The sequence below is a fragment of the Aedes albopictus genome, chromosome 1 (genome assembly GCF_035046485.1).
Source record: "Aedes albopictus strain Foshan chromosome 1, AalbF5, whole genome shotgun sequence".
Classification (NCBI taxonomy): Eukaryota; Metazoa; Arthropoda; class Insecta; order Diptera; family Culicidae; genus Aedes; species Aedes albopictus.
Window position 1 is genome coordinate 72,366,957 of NC_085136.1, and position 21,806 is coordinate 72,388,762.

Consider the following 21,806-nt stretch of genomic DNA (forward strand, 5'->3'; position numbering starts at 1 on the left):
AGAATACTTTATTTAAAAAGCAAGAATTTTATCAGTCATCATCGAATTGGGAAACTTTTTGATGGCACTTATTCTGACGTTATGTTCAACGTATAGGCAGAGCTGAAAATATCAAACCTCTCAGTTGACTGCATGACTAACTTCGCCAGAGGCCGATCAATATCGAGACGACAATTAGAAGTTAGATCATAACTTTTTCCACAGATCATTGTGCGGTTTTCGATAAAGTTTTGTTCTGTACACTTTAGGCTATCAATGATCAATGATAATATGATTAAAATATTCATGTGAAATTTGCCAAAAACAAAAAATGCATGTAATTTAAATTGCCTATACTCTCATTCAACCACATTACAGAGCACGCCCTCCAGTCGCATCAAAATATCGCGCAGTATTTTCAGACGTAAAAGAGACTTGGAGAACTTTGTTTGGGACCGATGTGGTTAAATTTTAAGTTTACCTTACAACGCTGACCCACCCTACTGTATATTTCCACCTCAGGAATCTAGAATGGTGTGATTTGATGAGATCACTTTAGCTTTTTTAGGGTTTTGCTCCCTTTTACATATCTATTGATTTTCTTCACTTTCGTAATTCCGCTGAAGCATCCAACGCTGATTCTCCAACACCACCGGTAGTCGTTTATGTAGTCTGAGCCTAATTTTTTGCTAATCGTTCATCAGGTTATCAAAATGACACGGTTTGATGTGTCCCATGCATGGGTTTGGTTTATTTTATATTTGGTCACTTTCGACGGGACACCCGGAAACAATTCCGGAACATAACCGGCAGTTTTAAATGTGGCCTGAGTCTATGTTCTTGCTAACTGTACATCAGGTTACTTAAAAAGTCGCGATTTGATGTATCACATGTATGGAATTGGTTCACACTTTTACATTTGACCACTTCTGGTGAGACACCCGGAACTAGTAACACTACCGGTAGTAACTTATGTGAACTGTGTCTATTTTCATATTATCCGTGCACCAGATGCATCAGATTACTGACAAAAAAGCGATTTGATGTACAAGGATTTGGTTCATTCTTAAATTAGATCAATTCCGGTGGGAGAACCGGAACCGGTTGTGAAACACTATCGGTAGTCTCTATCGTAATCTGAAGCTATTTTCTTAAGAACCGTTCATCAGGTTATCGAAAAAACCGCGATTTGATATGTCACATGTATAATTTTGGTTCACTTCCATATTTGGAAACCTTTTGCGGGACACCTGGAACCGATTCCGGAACACTACAGGTAGTTTATTGTATGGTCTAAGCCTATTATCTTGCTAACCGTTCATTAGGTTATCGAGAGCGCAACGAGTTGAAGTGTTGCATGCATGAGTTTGGTTCACTTTTACAACTGGCCACTTCGGGCGGGATATCCGAAGTCAGTTCCGGGACACTACCGTTTCAGATATGGTCTGAGACTATTTTCTTGCTTACCTACCTGGTTATTGGAAAAGCGGCGGTTTTATGTGTCGCATATATGGGTTATGCTCTTATTTATATTTGGCCATTTCAGGAGGACCACCCGGAACCGATTCCGGAACACTACCGGTTCAGATATGGTCTGAGACTATTTTCCTGGTTACTTTTCATCAGGTAATCGAAAAAGCTGCGGTTTGATGTGTCGCATCTTTGGGTTATGTTCACTTTTATATTTGACAACTTCCGGCGGGGCATCCAGAACCGGTCCCGGAACACTACCGGCTCAAATATGGTCTGATACTATTTTCCTGCTTATCGTTGATCAAGTTATCGAAAATGCCGTAGTTTGATGGGTCGTATGCATGGGTTTGTTGCATTTTCATATCTGGCCCCTTCCTGGGATACCGATCCGGAACACCTTAATGGCCATAACTCCAGAACGGCTAGACCGATCAAAACCATTTTCAATAGGAAACAATGGGGCCATATACCCTATCGAATGAACCATCGGTCGTTGAAATCGGTTCATATTTACTATCTAAAAATGGGGTGACCTTTTTGTACACACACACATACATACACACAGACATCATCGCAACTCGTCGAGCTGAGTCGATTGGTATATAAGACTTGACCCCATCGGGGGCTCTATCGAATTCTCGTTTTCGGAGTGAACATATAGCCTTTCGGTACATCTGGTGTACGAGAAAGGCAAACGCATCTACCGCCATCAACAACTCTTCTATTGGTCCACAGATATCTGTGTGCAGGCCCGTACACAGAAGTGACGCCAAGGGAGGGGTTTTTCCCAATTTAGGAAAAAAGGCGGAGGGGCGCCTAGTGTATGAAGCGTCGGTAATGGAGGGCGTTTAACACATATTTTCAGTGATAGAGAAGTTTGCAAAAAAAATTAGACGAATCTCATAGTCGCAAGTCGCATATTTGTGAAGCAAGCTTCACCGTCGTTTCGCCAAATTTCACAGCTGATTCGGCGTTCTGCAACTCATTGGCAGGAATCCCCTCGTTATCTGTATAGTTATCTATAGGAAATATAGATTCAACGGAAATTTCATTCATAATCTGGATATGGCGATAGCTAATCGTGCTTCCGATGGTTCATTGTCTGTCGTATACTTTTACGATAACGTTTATGATCATTAATCATTTATTACCGAAAAACTCCCCCTGGATTGAGATAACAGAGACATATTTCGGAGAATCTTCTGCTGCGGTTAACTGTGCATTGCTATAAAAGTAAACTGACAGAAGATAACCCCAAAGACAGTGTAATCTAACGTGTGCAGCACTATGAAGCGTTTGCAGCTATTAGCAACGGTCATTTGCCTCTTCGGAGCTCAGGTACACAGGTCACTGGGAACAACGGAAGAACAACGAGTACTAAGTAATCTGTTTCATACCTGAACTAGGCAGAACCAGCTCGTACACCACGTATCATCAATGGACAAATCGCTCCCAACGTGGGATACAACGCATACGTTCTCTACTCGACTGAAACTTACCAGGGATTCTTTGGCGGTGGCACGATCATTTCCAACCGGCACGTTCTGACCTCGGCCCGGATCATCAGAGGGTAATCCAGTTTTCTGAATGCAATACAAAATAATCAATGAAGTGACTCAGTGTAACATATAATCAACAGATACGTCCAGTGGGATATAGGAGTCGGAAGTAACGTCTTCGTGAGGTTAACCATCCTGAAATCGAAAACTGCTACATCGCATCCTCAATTTGATCCCAATACTGCGGCCAACGACATCGGTATTATAACCCTGCCGGAGTCACTGGTGTTCACATCCAACATCTACCCGGTGGCCCTTCCGGATCTGACCACTGATCGGACGAATCTCTTTCCCTTTGAAAATGAGGAAGGCACGATCGTCGGCTTCGGGTACACTAGTGGAATTTGTAAGTATATATGAAGATTTACGTTACTCGGAGATGTGTAAAAAAACAATCCTTCACAGCAACGGATCGATCGGACCTCCTGCAGCAGTCCTTCCAGCGGGTGACTGCCGACGCGGTTTGCGAGGGACTATACCAGACTACGCTGGCTCAGCACTTTTGCGCCAAAGATATCGTCCAGTTGTCCAACATGTGCATTGGTGATGTGGGTGTAGGGTTTGTGACCTATGTGCGGGGACGTCCGACCGTTACCGGGATTACGTCGTATGTAAGAGAGATATGCGGAACCACGAGCCCGACGGGCTTCACCCGTGTGCAGTACTACCGTGACTGGATCAGAACGGTGACACAGTTGTGACGAGGTGTGTGAACGATGTTTAGTGTAGAAATTGATCTCTAAGCTAGTGATCAGGCATTTGTAATAAAATATGGAGGTTGCTATTACGGAGTTTAAGATTTTAGTTAGCGCTAGTTAATCAAGGATCGGATGAGTTCACATCTTCCGGTATCTTCACTTGCAGAAGTCAGATGCGTATCGCCAAAAACTAATTTCAAAATGCCCACTGATGTCCAAGGATGCTCACGTGTATGGTTGGTTACGTTACGAGACTTAGTAAAGGGGAAAAGAACACTGTTGCAAGTTTGGACCTGATGATGTGAGCCTTAGAGTAGTTTGGGAAACTTAGATCACCTCAACAGCATCTTGGAATAACTTGAAACTCTTGAGCTTTCATGAGGTTCATGGAACCTGGTGGATGTAATGCTATTGTTCATGGCCATGGCAACTACTGTTACCAATTGTAGATTTTAATGATCCAGCTCCCTGATAGTTTGGATGACCTGTGACTCAAAAGTACATAGTAATGCCTATAGGTCTTCATGTAGATCCGATGGCCAGAATTGGTAACGTAACGGTACTCAGTATAGCAGGAAATACTACTGTCATAACTGTAGACCTGGCGTTCTGAACTACAAGGTAGTTTGGCTTACCTGGATTATCTCGAAAAGATCCAAGAATCACTCTTGAGGTTTCAGAAGGTTTATGGCTTACGGTTGGTCATGCTATCGTTTATAATGAAATTTACTACTGTTACAGCGGTAGATTTCAAGAATTAACTTCCATAACTGGACGGTACAGAATATCCCATAAGTACATAACAGTACCTATCGATCCCTAAAAGCTAAGGGGTGCATGTGATTAGTTTCGTAATGTCACTCAGTATTGCGCAAAAGTTACGGAGTAATTTTAACGTTAGATATATTTTTTCTCTATTATCAACAGTTTGGGCAGTAGATTTCGAGGACCAAGCTTCATGATAGTTTGATTTGATGTTATCAAATACGTTTTTCTGTTGTTTACATGAAGTTCAAAGTGTTTCGAACTTTGTAATTTGGAACTTTGGAACTTGGCTTGGTTAGCCTGGAAAAAATCAAGAAATTGACAAAAATAATTTTTATACTAGGTTACGTGCTTAGACTATCCCCACCAGTGCGTAGTATGTCGGTGAGTTGTAGAGGTATGCAAACCGGTTTAATTTCTGATACCCACCCGTTTTTGCAACGCGCGTTGACATCATTGTTGGCAAAATACTCCCTATCCCCCACCGGTAGTAAGTAGTAGTACTTCGTATCGTAAACAGTGCACATAGAAAAGCAAATAGAGAAATACCGAAGTAAATCGCATAGTAAATCCCAAAAAGCTGAAAAATCTCCAAAGGGTCTCGCAGAGGAACCCCCGAAGGGATTCCTTCGAGTCTACTCGAAGAGTAACCCTTGAAGAAATCACTGGTTGAATTCCTGAACGAACTTCTGATAAAATCCCTGAAGGAGTTCCCGAAGAACTTCAGAAGAAACGACATAAGTAACTCCTGGAGGAATTCTAGAGAAATCCCAAAATAAATATAAGATGGAATCGCTGGATGAACTTCATGAGGAGCCCCTGAAGAAACTCCGGGAAGAATTCCTGAAGCAGTTCCTGAAATGAGTTTCTTGAGGAATCCCTTAAGCAGCTTTCGGAGGTGACCCTGAAGGAATTACTGTAAAAAAAACTGTAAAGCAATTACATGAGACATCTCTCCAGCGACTCCAAGAGAAAAACATCTAATAGACACATTCTCCCGTGACGTTACAACGTTTTGACACCTTTATGGTCAGATTTTTAACTATAACTCGTAAATTCGACCGTAAACCCTCACATGTTTTTGCATATTTGGATTCCTTGTAAAATTTCCAATGAGTTTAATCTGTTGAACATTTAGTTTTCATTGGAAAAGTATGTTTAAAATTAGAATGAGTAGCGTGACGTTAGAACGTTGCAACGTCACGCCATTCATTCCCATTTTAAACATACTTTTCCGATGAAAACTAAATGTTCAATAGATTAAACTTATTGGAAATTTCACAAGGAATCCAAAGATGCAAAAATATTTCAGGGTTTTCGGTCGAATTTACGAGTTATAGTGAAAAATCTGACCATAAAGGCGTTAAAACGTTGTAACGTCACGGTAGAATGTGTCAATAGTATTTTCGTGAGAATGTATTTCCGTCGGAAGTGAAGAGGAACTTGAATGAACTACTGGAGAAACCTTTAGGTTTCCCAGAAGGCGTTTCTGAAAAGTTCCGTGTCATTTGGCCGAACGCCATTTGGCCGAAAGCCATTTGGCCGAATGCCGTTTAGAAGAAATATGAATGATGAACTTAAGTGACCATGACACTGTACCCCACATCAGAATTAATCGAAAGAACAGCCTATGATTCAAAGAACAAAAAGTCTTCGATAAAATAAATGCGGTTCAACGCCAGCCAACGCCAACTACAAAGAATAGCCTTTGATTAAAAGAAGGAAATATTTCTGATGATCATATTGGTAGTTAAAATGTCAAAAACTTCCTCAGAATCGTTCTGATCATAATTCGGCCAAATGGCATTCGGCGAAACGACCCATTCGGCCAGAGGGCATTCGGCCAAATGGCCGGACACCTTTCTGAAGGTATCCATGGAGGAGTTCTTGAAGGAGTTTCTAGAAAAGGCCCTTTGGAAATTTCTCACAAAATACCAGTTTCCTTAAGAATCTTCTGAATGTTTGCAAGGAGAAAACCTGAAAGAAATCCTTGAAGAACTTCTTGGATGGATCGAAGGAGAAATCCTTCGAGGAATTCCTGGTTGAATACATCAAAGATTTACAGGAGAAATCGCTCAAGGAACTTCAGGAGAAATCCCCCGAAGAATTCTAGTAGGAATTTCTGAAGGAGTTTCTGAAGACCCAACTAACAATCGCAAGCCGCAAACAAGAATGTATGCTGAATTGTCGCTTTATAATAATAATAATTATTGCTGAACTAAAATTATGCTGTACACATTACTGTACAAATGCTTTTTCAATTGAAAAAGTAGCCAATGTTTAACTTTTCGTATTGGTATTAACAATGACAATTTAAAACACTTTTTCAAGCGATCAATAAAATGTTTATTCGACTCGCAGTAATTCCTTTACAACATAGTTTAACAAGACATTTTTCTGTTTCTTATTAAGTTCATGTAAAAATAAGACCATGTGTCTGTCTAATGTGTTTTTCACAAGTCAAACAAGCGCTTTCGTTTCATCATACTTCGACTCAGAGTACATGATGAAAAACACGTGATTTTTACTGAACAATAGCTGAATAAATCTGTTGTTCAATTGTTAACCATAATGTTCTGTGCAAATTCAACACTGCTGAATAGGAGTCGAAGTCTGATCATTATTAAACCATGGGAAGTTTATGTTTTGATTTGAGCGCTGCAATTCCTCATCTCTAGGATGGCGCAGATAGGAAGATAATCGGCTGGCAATCGACGGGTCTCGAGTTCGAATCTTGAATAAGGTAAATTTATGCGTAGTTATTATTTCACTATAGTTGTTCACGGCATAAGTGCCAATCATAAACGCTCGTGGAAATCAAAAAAAACTTTGCATTTTATTTATTTTTCATCTTTTTTACCAAAGCTGAATAATAGCTTTACTATATAGTTGTAAAACGGCTTAACAACGAACAGTTCAGTTGGTACACAACACTATGCTTTATAGTTTCTCCAAATTTGTGTGAACAAAACCCGAACAAAGGTTATGCCTGAAAATTATCCAAATGTTATTCAGCATCATGCTGAACTAATTCGTCGTAAAGGTGCTAGTAAAATGAGTGATTGTTAGTTGGGGAAATCCCTGAAGAGTTCCTGAAGGAATTCCTGGATTTCCCTGAAGCAGTTCCTGAAAAAATATTTTTTGGAGAAATCACTAATGGAATACCTGGAAAAATCCTTGAAGAAATTGTAAGAGAAATCCCTGAAGGAGTTCCAGGAGGAATATATGAATAGATACCTGCAAAATCTCTCCATCAATTTCAGGGGAAATCCCTTAGGAAATTCCAGGAGCAACCCCCAAAGAAACCCCGTAGAAATGCCTGAAGGAATTCCTGGAGAAATCCCAGAAGTAGTTCTTGGAGAAATCTCTCCAGCAACATCAGGAGAAATCTCTCAAAGTATTCTAAAAAATTATATATGAAGGATTTGTAGCAAAGTTCCTGCAGGAATCCCAGAAAACATCCTGGAAAAACCCCTGAAACACTTCTTGATGAATCCTTGAAGAATCTCTTGGAAAAATATCTTTAAGAGTATCTGGGGAGGAGTCCTTCAGAATTTCCAGAAAAAAAAATCTCAAGGAACTCCAGGCGAAACAGCTCAAAGAACTCCAGGAGAAATTTCTGAAGAAATTTCTCGAAAAATCCCTCAAGGCATCCCAAAAGAAGTCCCTGAAGAAGCTCCTGCAGAAATTGTTGAAAAAGTTCCTGGAGAAACCCTTAAAGGAATTTGAGTAGAAATCCCTGGTAGATTTCCTGAAAAAAAACTCCAACAATTCCAGGAGAAATCCTTTGAAAAATTCCAGAATAAAGCCTGCAAAAAATACAGAAGGAGTTCCTGGAGGAATTTCTGAGGGAAAAAATGATATAAAAATCTTCAAAAATTCCAGTAAAAATCTCACAAAGAATTCTTGGAGATAAATTCCTGGAGGTGTTTTTTGAGAAATCCCTCCTGAAATTCCAGACGGAGTCCTTCAAGGAACTCCAAACGGAATTTCTCAAAAAAAAATCCAAGGCAAATCTCTCAGGGAATTTCTGGAGAAATTCCTTGAGGAAAGCAAGATAAACTTCCTGAATGAGAATACCTTAAGGGATTCCTGGAGGAATAAAAAAAAGTTGGAGGAATCTCTAAAGGATCTTCTACAAAAACCCTTGAATGAAGTCCAGGAGGGTGGAGCGGACCTGGTATGATGGTTAGAACACTTGACTATTACGCCGAGGACCTGGGATCGAATCCCACTCCCGACAAACTTGCAAAATGTGAGTTCTTCCTTCGGAAGGGAAGTAAAGCGTGGGTCCCAAAATGAACTAGCCTAGGGCTAAAAAAAAAACTCCAGGAGAAATCTCTATCGGAACATCAAGTCTGAAGGAATTTCTGAATGAGTCCCTGAATAAATTCCTGGAGTAAATGCTTTGGAAATTCCTCGAATAATCCCTGCAAAACTTCCTCAATCACACCCTGATTGAATTCCTCGAGGAATCCATTTTCTGAAGGAAATAATGTATAAATTCTAGGGGAAACATCTGACGGAGGTTATAAAGTACACCATGAAGGAACTCGTGAATGAAACCCTAGAGATGGTCGAGAATAATTTTCGGAAAGTTCCTTTATTAATTGCTGAAAAATCCTGGAGGAATATGTAAAACAAATTCTGGAGAAATTCCTGAAGGAGTTCCTCGAGAAGTTCCAGAGGAAATCCTTCAAGAAATTTCAAGAGAAAGTCCTCTTGAATTTTTGGGAGAAATCCCTAAGAACGTTATTGAAGGAATCTTTGATGAAAGTCCTGGTCTTTCCAGCAACTTTCAATTCAACTTCAGAAGAAATCTCTCATGAAATTCCTGAAGAAATTGCTGAAGAATCTCTGAAAGAGTTCCTGGAGAAATCTGTGAAGGAGTTTTTGTAGGAATCTCCGAAGGAGTTTCTGAAAAAAAAAATGCTTTCAAGCAGTTACTGGCAAAATTACTCTGGTAATTTAAGGAGAAATCTTTTAAAGAATTCAAGGAAAATTCCTGAAATTCCTGTTCCACTTCCTAGATGAATCGTTGAAAAAAAAACCCTGGAGAAATCACTCAAGAAATTCCACAAAAAAAAACCCTCAAGGAACTTTAGGCGAAAAACCTCTAAGAATTCCAAGAGGAATTCCAGGAAAAGAGATCCTTTCAGAAATCCATGAAGGAGTTCCTGGAGAAATCCCCGAAGGAATTTTAGAAGAAATTCCTCTAAGATTTCCAGGGAAATCTGGAGAAATTCAAGAAGAAATTGCCAGAAGAATCCCCGAAGAATCCCTGGAGAAACCACTGAAGAAGTTCCTGGAGTTTCGAAGAATTCCGAAAAAAAACCTACAAATGATTCCAGGAGAAGATTCCTAAAGGAATCCATCAAGAAATTCAAAGAGAAATCCTTGAATAAATCCGGAATAAAGGAATAACCGGAAGAATTTTCTGGATGAAACTCTGAAGGAACTGCAGGAGGAATCCTTGATAAAATTTGTAGAGGAGTCGCTAATGAAATGCCTGGAGAAATCGCTGAAGAAACTCCAGGAGAAATCTTTGAAGAAATTGCTGGAGGAATCTCTGAAAAGCCCTTAGAGGAATATCTGAAGAAACTCTTGGAAGAAATAATAAAGAAATTACTGAATGAATCCCTTACGGCATTCCTGGGGGAATTGAAAAAGAAATTCCTGGAGGGTCTTCTAGAGAAATCCTTGAACTAATGCCAGGAGATTGAATTAACTGCCTGACGGAGCTTCTGGAGAAATCCCTGAAGGAATTCCAGAAGAAGTTCATCAAGAAATTCTCAAATAAATTCCTGGAGGAACCCCAGAAGGAGTTACCGGAAGAATCCCTGAGGGAATTTCTGGAGAAATCCCTTAAGGATATCCAGAAGAAACATCTAAAGGAATATCAAGAGAAATTCCTTGAGAATTCCAGGAGAAATATTTTAAGGAATTGCTAGGACAATTTTACTGAACGAAACTCTGAAGGAACTGCTGGAGCAATCCCTGATGAAGTTTCTAGAGGAATCACTAAAGAAATTCCCGGAGAAATCTTTGAAGAATTTTTTTGAGAAATCTCTGAAAAATCTTAGAGCAATACCTGAAGAAATTCCTGGAAGAAACCATGAAGAAATTCCCGGATGAATCCCTTACGGCATTCCTGGGGGAATTGAAAAAGAAATTCTTGGAGGATCTTCTAGAGAAATCCTTGAAATAATGTCAGGAGAATGAATTAGCTGCCTGACGAAGCTTCTGCAGCATGAAGGAATTCCAGAAGAAATCCATCAAGAAATTCAAGAGAAATTCTCAAATAAATCCCTGGAGGAACCCCAGAAGGAGTTACCGGAAGAATCTCTGAAGGAATTTCTGGAGAAATCTCTCAAGAATTCCAGGAGAAATCTTTCAAGGAATTGCTAGACAAGTTTTCTGGATGAAACTCTGAAGGAACTGCTGGAGGAATCCCTGATGAGAAGTTTCTAGAGGAATCGCTGAAGAAATTCCCGGAGAAATCCCTGAAGAAACTTCTGGAGAATTCTTTGAAGAAATTGCTGGAGGAATCTCTAAAAAAATATTAGAGGAATCCCTGAAGAAACTCCTGGAAGAAATCATGAAGAAATTCCTGGATTAATTCCTTACGACATTCCTGGAGAAATTGAAAAAGAAATTCCTGGAGGATCTTCTAGAGAAATCCTTGAACTAATGGCAGGAGATTGAATAAACTGCCTGACGGAGCTTCTGCAGGAATCCCTGAAGGAATTCCAGAAGAAATCCATCAAGAAACTCAAGAGAAATTCCCAAATAAATCCCTGGAGGAACCCCAGAAGGAGTTACCGGAAGAATCCCTGAAGGAATTTCTTGAGAAATCTCTTAAGGATATCCAGAAGAAATTTCTAAAGAATTCTAGGAGAAATCTTTTAAGGAATTGCTAGAGAAAATTTCTGGACGAAACTTTGAAGGAACTGCTGGAGGAACCCCTGGTGAAATTTGTAGAGGAGTCACTAATGAAATTTCTGGAGAAATCCCTGAAGAAACTCCTGGAGAAATCTTTGAAGAAATTGCTGGAGGAATTTCTGAAAACCCCTTAGAGGAATCCCTGAAGAAACTCCTGGAAGAAACTATGAAGAAATTACTTGATGAATCCCTTACGGCATTCCTGGAGGAATTGAAAAAGAAATTCTTGGAGGATCTTCTAGAGAAATCCTTCAAATAATGCCAGGAGATTGAATTAGGAATTCCAGAAGAAATCCATCAAGAAATTCAAGAGAAATTTTCAAATAAATCCCTGGAGGAACAACAGAAAGAGTTACCGGAAAAATCCCTGAAGAAATTACTGGAAAAATTCCAAGGAAACCCAGAAGAAATTTGTCAAGAAACTTCAAGAGAAATTCTTCAAAGAATTCCGGAAAAAAAAACTTTTAGGGATTTGCTTGAAAAATTTTCTGGATGAAACTCTGAAGGAACTGCAGGAGGAATCTCTGATGAAGTTTCTAGAGGAATCGCTAAAGAAATTCCCGGAGAAATCCCTGAAGAAACTCCTGGAAAAATCTTTGAAGAAATTGCTGGAGGAATCTCTGAAAAACCCTTAGAGGAATCCCTGAAGAAATTCCTGGAAGAAACCATGAATAAATTAGTGGATGAATCCCTTACGGTATTCCTGGGGGAATTGAAAAAGAAATTCATGGAGGATCTTCTAGAGAAATCTTTCAACTAATGGCAGGAGATTTAATGAGTTCTTGGACAAATTTTCTGGACGAGACTCTGAAGGAACTACTGGAGGAATCTCTGATGAAGTTTCTAGAGGAATCGCTAGAGAAATTCCCGGAGAAATCCCTGAAGAAACTCCAGGAGAAATATTTGAAGTAAATAATTGCTGGAGGAATCTTTGAAGAAACCTGAAGAAATTCCTGGAAACCATTAAGAAATTCCTGGATGAATCCCTTACGGTATTCTTGGAGGAATTGAAAAAGAAATTCCTGGAGGATCTTCTAGAGAAATTCTTGAGCTAATGCCAGCAGATTGAATTAACTGCCTGACAACCATCTTGAATTTTGAGTTGCTATCCTGGATTTTAAACCGCCATTTTATACATCCTGGACACCATTTTTGGACTCCACACATCTTCGCCATTCCAAATATTCCCATATTGCATGGTTTTGAAGCCAAAGACTCGCGACATCTTTCCCATTACCAAATATATCCATTAGGGTGGCCCACACTTATATGAAAAACAAAAATTTCGAAAAATGTCAAGTCTTACCTCCTAAATCAGTTGTTTTGGACTCCCAGAAGCTACGTTCAAAATTTGAGCAAAATCGGTTGAGCCTAAGGAGGCGCTCAAAACGCTTGAAGTTTGTATGGGAAAACTTGGCCAAATGTATGCAGAAATTTTAAGTTTTCGAATTTTGCCGCTAGGTGGCGCTGTAAGCGTTCAATAATCAAACCCTTTGGTATTATTGTAGGTGACTATATGCCAGAGAACTTTGTCGAAGACCGCGAAGTGATCCGACGGCTGTGGAAAAAGTTATACCCTCGGCAAAGTGAGGCAAAGTATTGAGATTTCATTATTGATATTATTCCTTTACATGTATTGGAAAAATAACAATAAAGTTTATCCTCACTTTACCTAGGATATAACTTTTTTCACAGACGTTGAATCACTTTCCGGTCTTCGACAAAGTTGTTTGGCATATAGTCACCTACAATAATACCAAAGGGTTTGATTATTGAACGCTTACAGCGCCACCTAGCGGCAAAATTCGAAAACTTAAAATTTCTGCATACATTTGGCCAAGTTTTCCCATACAAACTTCAAGCGTTTTGAGCGCCCCCTTAGACTCAACCGATTTTGTTAAAATTTTGAACGTAGCTTCTGGGAGTCCAAAACAACTGATTTAGGAGGTAAGACTTGACATTTTTCGAAATTTTTGTTTTTCATATTAGTGTGGGCCACCTTAATATCCATATTGCATCGTTTTAGAGCCCTACACTCTTTTAAACACCAGCCATCATGAATTTTGGGTCGCCATCTTGAATATTAGGCCGCCATCTTAAATTTTTGGCTGAATAATTCTACGATGGTCTCCAGTGTTGATTACAGCACATAATTCGTCAACCATGCTAAAGGTTACAAAAATCAACGCTGTTCAGTGTGTCCCATGATAGGGCTTGGTTTAGTTTTATTTACGGTCAGCTATACCGGTGCTGGTCCGGATTACTAAAATGGCCATAACTCCGAAACGTCTTGACCGATCCAAACCATTTTTAATAGCAAACAATGCGATAAAATTCCGGTTTGATTCAAGCTCTAATCCGAAAATGGGAAATGCCAATGGGAAATACCTTGAAAATTAAGGAACTTATTAACGCACAGACATACATACATACACACATACACACATACATACATCATCTCCATTCGTCGAACTGAGTTGATTGGTATATGTGACTTTATCCTCTGATCATAAGCAAAAGCAAAAGTTAGAATTATTGCTTTCCTAAATCAAGTACATGGTATCAGTATCACTAGGTGGATTAATCGGGATTTTATTTTCTAATCGACAACTTATTTTTTCAAGTATATGTACGTATTGCCGCGCCTCCGATTACTTGTTGCTCAGGGTTATAAAAATTCCTCCAACCCGAATTTTCTAGATATATCGATAATTCCATTTGGCAATGTGATAAGCTAGCAGCCTAATTTTGTTCATATCTGTCGTAAATCACCGCAAAAATCTCCCTGGCTTGATAACGGTGACATATTTAGGAGATATTTCTATCAATTGCCCTATTAGCAGCTATTTAAGAAAGCTTACCAGACGTAATCCCAAATACAGTGTAATCTAACCGTCGGAGCACAATGAAGCATTTCAAACTGGCAGTAATTCTGATTTGCGTCCTTGGCGCTCAGGTACTTAGGTCGTGGTTAAAGAACAGAAGAGAATTAAGTTTCTAGTAATCTATCTCAAATTAGGCGGAACCAGATCGTACTCCACGTATCATCAATGCGCACACCGCTCCACATATTGTCGGATACAACGCATACGTGCTCTACACAAATGTAGCATCCGTAGGATTCTTTGGAGGCGGTACAATTATTTCCGATAAGCACGTGCTGACCTCGGCCAAGATCATTGAGGGGTAGGTAATTTAGTCGGAGAAATGCATTCATCAACAAGTGATTCTCTAAACATCTATAATAGATATGTCCGGTGGGATGTAGGTTTCGGCAGTAACATCTTTGTCGAGCTAACCACCATCACGTCTATCACTGCTTCATGGCATCCTGAATTTGACCCCAATACTTCAATTAACGACATCGGTATTATCACCTTACCGGTGTCTCTGGTGTTCACGCAGAACGTCTACCCGGTGGCACTTCCGGATCTGAACACTGAACGGACGAATCGTTTTCCTTTGGAAAATGAGGAAGGCACAATCGTTAGCTACGGGTACACAACTCCCAATTGTAAGTAAAAAGTTCTACATTTCCCAGTTGAAATATTTCAAAACACCAATCCAAAACAGCTATCGACCATACGGACGTCCTGATGCGAACCTTCCAGCGGGTGATTGGCGACGACGATTGTGAAGAGTTATACCAGAACCAATTGCCAGAGCATTTCTGTGCCAGAGACAACGCTAGGCTTTCGAACATGTGCCTTGGGGATGTTGGTGCCGGATTCGTCACTTTTGTCCATGGACGTCCGACCGTTACCGGAATTGTGTCGTACATCAGAGAAATATGCGGCACTGCATATCCAACGGGCTATAGTCGTGTCGATTACCACCGGGAGTGGATCAGAAATGTGACGCAGCTGTGATGAACTGTAGTTTGCAGTTATTTTTTATGTATTAGCTAGTATTCCAAATGTTTCAAATAATAAATGGGTTTTGACTTAACGATAAACCCGACTTAAAGATATATTCTCACGAATATATTTCAGTTTTCAAACAAATTTGAAATCTGTAGGCAGATTTCATAACAACAATGATGGAATTCACTTAAAATACATACTATCTCCAGGATGTCCACTAAAACACAACCCCTAGCGAAGACTGGCATTTGAGCGTAGCTATTTAGCACTGTATTTGGCGGAAATGCTCCGGGAAGGTATAAGCCCAGTTCCGTGGCTTAGTGCGTTGGTGTCAGGTCTTGCGAGTTTACGACTAGCTCAGCTCTTAATTATGACACTTATGGAACGTATTAAAGCATTCAGTTCCGGAGTTCCGGGAGAGCAGTCCCTTCCAGATTCCTCTAGGATTTTTTTAGTGATTTCTCTATGAGTTTCAGCTGAGATGCCTCCTTATGGTATATCTTCCGAAGTTTTCCAAGAAAGCGTTCCCAGACACAACTATTGGCATGACTATTGGATGAAATCCGGAAAAAATCCAGGAAGGAATTGCTTATGAAATTGTTAGAAGAATTACCCAAGGGATGTTATAAGAAACTCATAGAAGAATTCCATACGCAACTCCTGGAGTAATTCCATAAAAAAAACTTCATCAACCATTCAATAAAAATCTGCAAGAATGGCAAAAGGAACCTGTAGGAATTCCGCAGGGAGTTCCTTGAGGAACGCCTAAAGGAATCTAGGATGATACCCTAAAAAGAACTCTTCTGAGATTCTCCAGAAGGAGCTCCTGAACGGATCTCAGGAAAAAAACTCTCGAAGGAACTCCTCGATAAATCTTATAATGAATGCCAATAAGATTTAATGGAAAAATCCCAAAAAAAATCCATGAGGAATTTTGATGGGATTCCTGGAATAAACTCGGAAGGAATTCCTGAAGGCACCTCAGAAGGAATCCAAGAGGGTACTCCTGATAGACTCTCCGAAGATAATCCTATACGAGGGAACTTCTCGAAGAATTTTAAAAGGATCTCCTAGAAAAATTACAGAAGGAGCTTATCCCTTTCGTGACGGAGCTAAAAAAAGTGAAATTTCCATACAAATTGCTCAAATTTGGCTCTCCAGAACTCTCAGACTTTTTAATATATCAACACTTTTTCTTTGGCATTTGCTAGTACTACTCCTTGTCTTTCGATTCCTAGCCTTGTCCACCTAGATAAATCGAAAATTAAAAATTTGCGACAGATAAAACTTTTTCATGTTTTACCATTTTTGCTCACTTTTTGTTTAACTTGTTGTGGTAAATTTTACACAGAACATAAACAAAAGATTGTTTGCACACATGCAAGTATAAGTTATGGCTCAATCATCAAAATAAATTACATCAGGAAAACCAAAGACTAAACAGTTGAAAAAGTTACACAAAACAGTTGTTGCTCAACAGCACAATTGTGCTGGTTCGTCACGAAAGGGTTATGGAAACATGCCAAAAGAAAAAAAAAATCTCAAAAAAGTGAAATTCGAAAAAAAACCCTCTAGTAATATCAGAACATCTTAAGGAATCCCAGGATTTGTCCAGGATTTGTTCAGGATTTTCACCTGATTCCTTCAAGGATTTCCTCCAAGATTCCTCCAGTATTTCCTATTGAAATTCCTGCAATTCTTTTAGAATTCTTCCATAAATTCACTGTAGCATGCTCTCAGATTTGTTTAATGGAGATCTTTCAGATTCTGTAATCTTTTGAATTCTATAATATTATTCATTCAGGAGCTTTTAAAGGATTTTTTATGGAATAACTTAAGAAGTTCAGGAGAAGTTCGATGAACATTTATTTAACGAATTCCTCCAGCAGTATTGTAGGAATTTCTTTAGATAAAACTTTTGAAGGTATTCCAATAGAAAGAATCTCAGAAAAAAAAACTCCTAAAAATCTCTGAAGGAATTTCTGGAAGAATCTCGGAAATGATTCCATGAAGAATTTTGGAAGGAATTCCTTCGGGAATCTTTGAAAGAATTTCTTGAAAATTGCCTGAACTCCTGGAGGAATCCCGCAAAGAATTCCAAGATAAATCACCAACGGAATCTCTGAGTGAATCCCGTAAGAGATTCTTGGAGAAATGTTCTGTCCAGGACTCCTTCAGAGAATCTTTTTGGGATTTCTTAAGGAATTTCTTCCTGGATTCCTTCAGGAGTTCCGGGAATCCTCCAGTAATTATTTTCCAAAATCTTTCCGGAATCACATCCAAGAGTCCTCCAGAAATTCATTTAAAAATCCCTCTAGGAATTCCTTTGATGATTCTTCTTGGAATTTCTTCTGAGATTCCTTCTGATTTCAGGAATATCTTTAGAAGCTTTTCCTGGGATTTGCAGGTGAGAAATAAAATCTCAGAAGGAACAGTTGGAAAAAACAGAAATTGTTGGAAATAGTTGGAGAAATGTCTCAAATTCTTGAAGTAATTCCTAAGACAAATGCTGAAGGATACATCTGGGATAATTCTAGAAAGAACGTTTGGAGGAATCCCAAAAAGAGTTCTTAGAGTCTTCTTAGCTGTTCCTGAAGCATTTTTTGGTTTCTATTAATGTGATTAATGTGTATTTTAACTTAGAGCTAATTCTACACTTATTTCGGAAGAAGTTTCTGGATGATTCACGGCAAAAGTTGGTGGATTTATCCTGGAAGAAGTTCTTTGAGCAATCGCGGAAGGATTTCCAAGATGTATTCCAGAAAGAAGACCTGAAGAAATCCCAGAAGGAACCCGCGAAATTTTGGGTGAAATTCCAGGGCGAAAGCAGATGAAATTCTGATCCAATCTCGCAACATAGTCCTGAGGAAATTTTAAAAGGAGTTCATGAAGAAATCCGGGAAGGAATTCCTGAGGCAATCCAGGAAAAACTTCTGGATTAATTCTGGTCTAAATTTCTGAAATATCACAGAAAAAACTTCTAGTGTAACGTCAGAAGAAAATGCTTAAGAAATCTCAGGAGGAACTTCAAGAAGTATTCCAGTAAGAGCTCCTGGAGGGACTTCTGAAGGAAACTCTCAGAAATTTTCAGAAAAGGGAATCCCTGAACTTCTGCAGCGCTCCTCGAAGGAACTACTGGACATCTGCTGGAAGAGCTTCTGAAGAAACTTCAGAAGGAGGAGCACCATACGGAACTCCTGGAATCACGAAAGGGAATCTTGGAGGAATCTCAGGAAGAACCCCTGGGGAAATTCCCTGAGTAATTTCAAAAGGAAGAATTCTCAAAACCAGGAATCCCGAAGAAACACCTAAAGCAACTCCTCATGGAATGCCTCTTCTTGGAAGAGGCCTATACCTTATGGGTAGTACGCAGATCGCAAGAAATTTCTTGGCCTATCTCGATGCGTGGAAAATTCAGGCAAGGAATCGCTCAAGAAATAATAAGGCGTCGCTTTTTTCCGGATCCTAGTTCGGAGCTAAAACGAAACGTCAAATCAAATGGGGCTTGCTGTGTTAAATTTCTTGACCATTCAAGTCACGAAAAAATAATGCACTGAACGAAAGTTACTTGAGGGATTCCGTTTGAGTGCATACCTCGCATTACTTGGGATGTTCGCGTACCGGATCAAAAACGAACCAAGTTGGACTCGACAGCTGTCAAGAAGATTTTCATTGGATACTCGGATCATCACAAGGCGTACAAGTTCATTGATCCTGATACCGACAAAGTTGCGATCAGCAGAGATGCTTGTTTTCTCGAAGATGATGACCTCTGTTGTATGTGTATGCTATCGACTGTTTCGAATTCACAGGGGATTTTTTTCGGCTTTCAGTCTATCAAGTGATTAAAACGAAAGTATCTTTCTTACACCCGACGTTTCAATGGGTTTTATCATCTTTTTCAAGGGTTCTGTAAAGGTACTGAAGGGAAATGAAAAACGAAAAATATCCTTGCAAGATTGTATTTTTTTGTAAGTTTTTGTATTTCCATGTAACAGAGCCAATGTACCTTTACGAGCCCTTGAAAAAGATGGTAAAACCCATTGAAACGTCGTAAAAAAGATACTTTCGTTTTAATCACTTGATAGACTGAAAGCCGAAAAAAATCCCCTGTGAATTCGAAACAGATGATGACCTCACGAAAGAGGCTACAAATCCTGAAGTTGTTGAGTTTGAATGCAATCCAGAAACACCGGATGAATCCCCAGATGAAATACTAACCCAAGTCGAATTTGAAGATTTGTCAGAAGTGGAAACTACACTCGTTCAGAAGGAGGAGGAGTCCGAGTCAGGCGATAGCAGCATCGACTTTCTCAGCAGCTCCGAAGAAGTTTCTGATTCACCACTGCCCCGTCGATCGGAAAGAAGTACCAAAGTTAAAACACCCGCAAGATGTGCATTTCCGCACAGTAATGCGGGAAAGGAATCACCCAGCCGATGGAACACTAAACACGTCTTACCCCGTCGAGGAGTTACCACCGAAAGAGCGAGCATAAAGATGGCAACCTGCGACGCTGTCACGCTCGAGGGACGCCGCATGGTATGAGCATACCGACGGCGGAGTTCAGCTCCTTTCACACTAAACATTGGGCGCTCATTTATGCCCACACATCTACCTTCCTCTCTTTAAAAAAAAATGTTTGTTAAGAAACCAAAAATTTGGGTTTTAACTAGATTTTTAAATTTTGAAAAATTTATTTATTTTGTAAGTTTATACGAAAGAGCACTTTTTTCTGAGCCACTTTGTTTTTTTTCAGCTTTTAAGAACTTTATTTTGATACCTCAAATCAATTTCAAAGATATTTTTCAATATCACCTTTTGACAGCTGGGCAACTGCTTGACTGCTCAGTACAGAATCTGACGAGGGGTGCTTCAACAAATCGTTCCCAAACAAACTTCATATTGATTTTTAAATAGGTTCCCGGGCTCCAAACTGAATGGAAATTTGGATTCCGGTTCAGTTTAGTGTGCAGATTTAGAATATGGATTATCTTTTGATGATGAATTATCTCAACATCGCAGCCAATTTAACACTTCGGACTTATGCCAAAGTCTTATCTTACCATGAGGAAACCTTATGGAAATTTATCGTGCTTGTTAAGACTTATTTCGTGAAATAGGCTGATGCAAACTGTAAACGATCCATGAACGTCGGGATCACCAAGCTCTGGGTCAACCCACACAGCTATCGGCGCTTGATGATACCCAGTTGCTAAAAATGTGTAAAAGACAAGCTGTGAGTCGATTCTGCGTCATTAAGCGACCTTATGTAATTCGTTGTAGTCGTTTAAATTATTATAAGGGCCATTTCATGAGCTGGACGTAATGAAAATCGTATATATAGGTATATTTGACTAAGTGTATAAAACAGCTGGCTGCTCAACTGACAAAAGGATCCATGCGTTAGTTCTGATGAAATCTTGTGTAGTTTTCCCAGAACAGGCGTTTCCACGCTTGCTGGTTCGTTCTTCTTTTTTTTGTGTCGTGTTTATTATTTTTAATTCTGTGAAATTTCATATGCATTCTTCGGCAAGTTTTTGATCAATTATCTAATCAACACACGATTTTTACTGTAAAAATGTACTATCTCGGTCTTGATCTCGGTAAAATGCTCTGATCTGAACATCCAAGGAGACACCCGGTTACTATGTTTCTCAGCTGGCAGCATGAGCAGCATAGAAGACGTCTGGGTCCACACAAATGACACCAACCCTAAAAGTTGAGCCCTCGAACGTATGCACTAACGGTAAATTTGTCATACCGACGAAGTTTCAACTTTGCTACATCAATGATCAAAACCTCGGGATGATCCACACAATAACGGAGTAACATACAATACACTTCGGAGTCAATCGGCAGCTATTCGGATACTGATTTTGGGCTAAGAAAGGATACATGGCGGCCAAATGCGAGCTTATATCCTGCAGATTTTTTTTCCTCGAATCATTTTCTTCACAACGATCGCAAAGGATTGAAAAGCTTTGATGATCTCATACATATAATTTCCAAATTCTCGTGTTGTTTTCGATCCTAATCCGTCTTCGGCTTATTTGGTGAATACAACGTTTGTTATCTGATATTCTGCTTTAGGTGATATGATGCATCACTGAGCTGTCATGAGAATCATTGACTTTTTGCCTTTCAATGATTGGTTGGCTCACGTTTTTGAAGTGATAAAACAAGGGCAGCCACGCTGAAAATGTACCATCACACTCGCGAATATTACCTTTGGTGGCAGAGATTTATCAAAACAATTTCAAGCAGCATATTCAAAATGACTGCTAATGTTGAAGATGGACCCAATTAACATTTTCAGCGCTATACGCTTCAGTCATTTGCTTTCTGTTGTGTAACAATCGCATTGAAGCAGTCAACGCTGAATAAAACGGGAAGCTAGTCAAATATAAACCATAAGCTAATATACGGCCGCAAAATAAGAACCATACAGCTACCAAACACGGTTGTCAGAAATCAATCACTTGTCATTGAGGCTGCCTTTACTGCACTCTACTCCAACTCCGGGAGA

The 21,806-nt window shown here is 39.5% G+C and overlaps 3 protein-coding genes across 3 annotated transcripts in view; 2 read left to right on the plus strand and 1 right to left on the minus strand.

Annotated features, from left to right (window-relative positions):
- The window catches only part of LOC134285004 (uncharacterized), a 194,044-nt gene that overhangs the window by 127,143 nt on the left and 45,095 nt on the right, over nucleotides 1-21,806 (minus strand). The gene's annotated exons all lie outside the window — the stretch shown is intronic.
- LOC109432597 (brachyurin) lies at nucleotides 2,648-3,802 on the plus strand. Its single transcript, XM_019708941.3, has 4 exons — nucleotides 2,648-2,790; nucleotides 2,859-3,022; nucleotides 3,092-3,357; nucleotides 3,417-3,802. Exons 1-4 carry the CDS (start codon nucleotides 2,740-2,742, stop codon nucleotides 3,710-3,712), a joined length of 777 nt encoding a protein of 258 aa, XP_019564486.2. The 5' UTR covers nucleotides 2,648-2,739; the 3' UTR covers nucleotides 3,713-3,802.
- Nucleotides 13,936-15,503, plus strand: LOC109422136 (trypsin-1). Its single transcript, XM_029856675.2, has 4 exons — nucleotides 13,936-14,372; nucleotides 14,436-14,602; nucleotides 14,665-14,930; nucleotides 14,990-15,503. Exons 1-4 carry the CDS (start codon nucleotides 14,322-14,324, stop codon nucleotides 15,283-15,285), a joined length of 780 nt encoding a protein of 259 aa, XP_029712535.1. The 5' UTR covers nucleotides 13,936-14,321; the 3' UTR covers nucleotides 15,286-15,503.

Bases quoted from the DNA above. Each gene is read 5' to 3' on its own strand.
- LOC109432597 (XM_019708941.3), top strand. From the start codon at position 2,740: ATGAAGCGTTTGCAGCTATTAGCAACGGTCATTTGCCTCTTCGGAGCT. The intron at 3,023-3,091 runs GTAATCCAGTTT...TATAATCAACAG, and splicing joins TCGGCCCGGATCATCAGAGG to ATACGTCCAGTGGGATATAG. The intron at 3,358-3,416 runs GTAAGTATATAT...AATCCTTCACAG, and splicing joins CGGGTACACTAGTGGAATTT to CAACGGATCGATCGGACCTC.
- LOC109422136 (XM_029856675.2), top strand. From the start codon at position 14,322: ATGAAGCATTTCAAACTGGCAGTAATTCTGATTTGCGTCCTTGGCGCT. The intron at 14,603-14,664 runs GTAGGTAATTTA...CATCTATAATAG, and splicing joins TCGGCCAAGATCATTGAGGG to ATATGTCCGGTGGGATGTAG. The intron at 14,931-14,989 runs GTAAGTAAAAAG...AATCCAAAACAG, and splicing joins CGGGTACACAACTCCCAATT to CTATCGACCATACGGACGTC.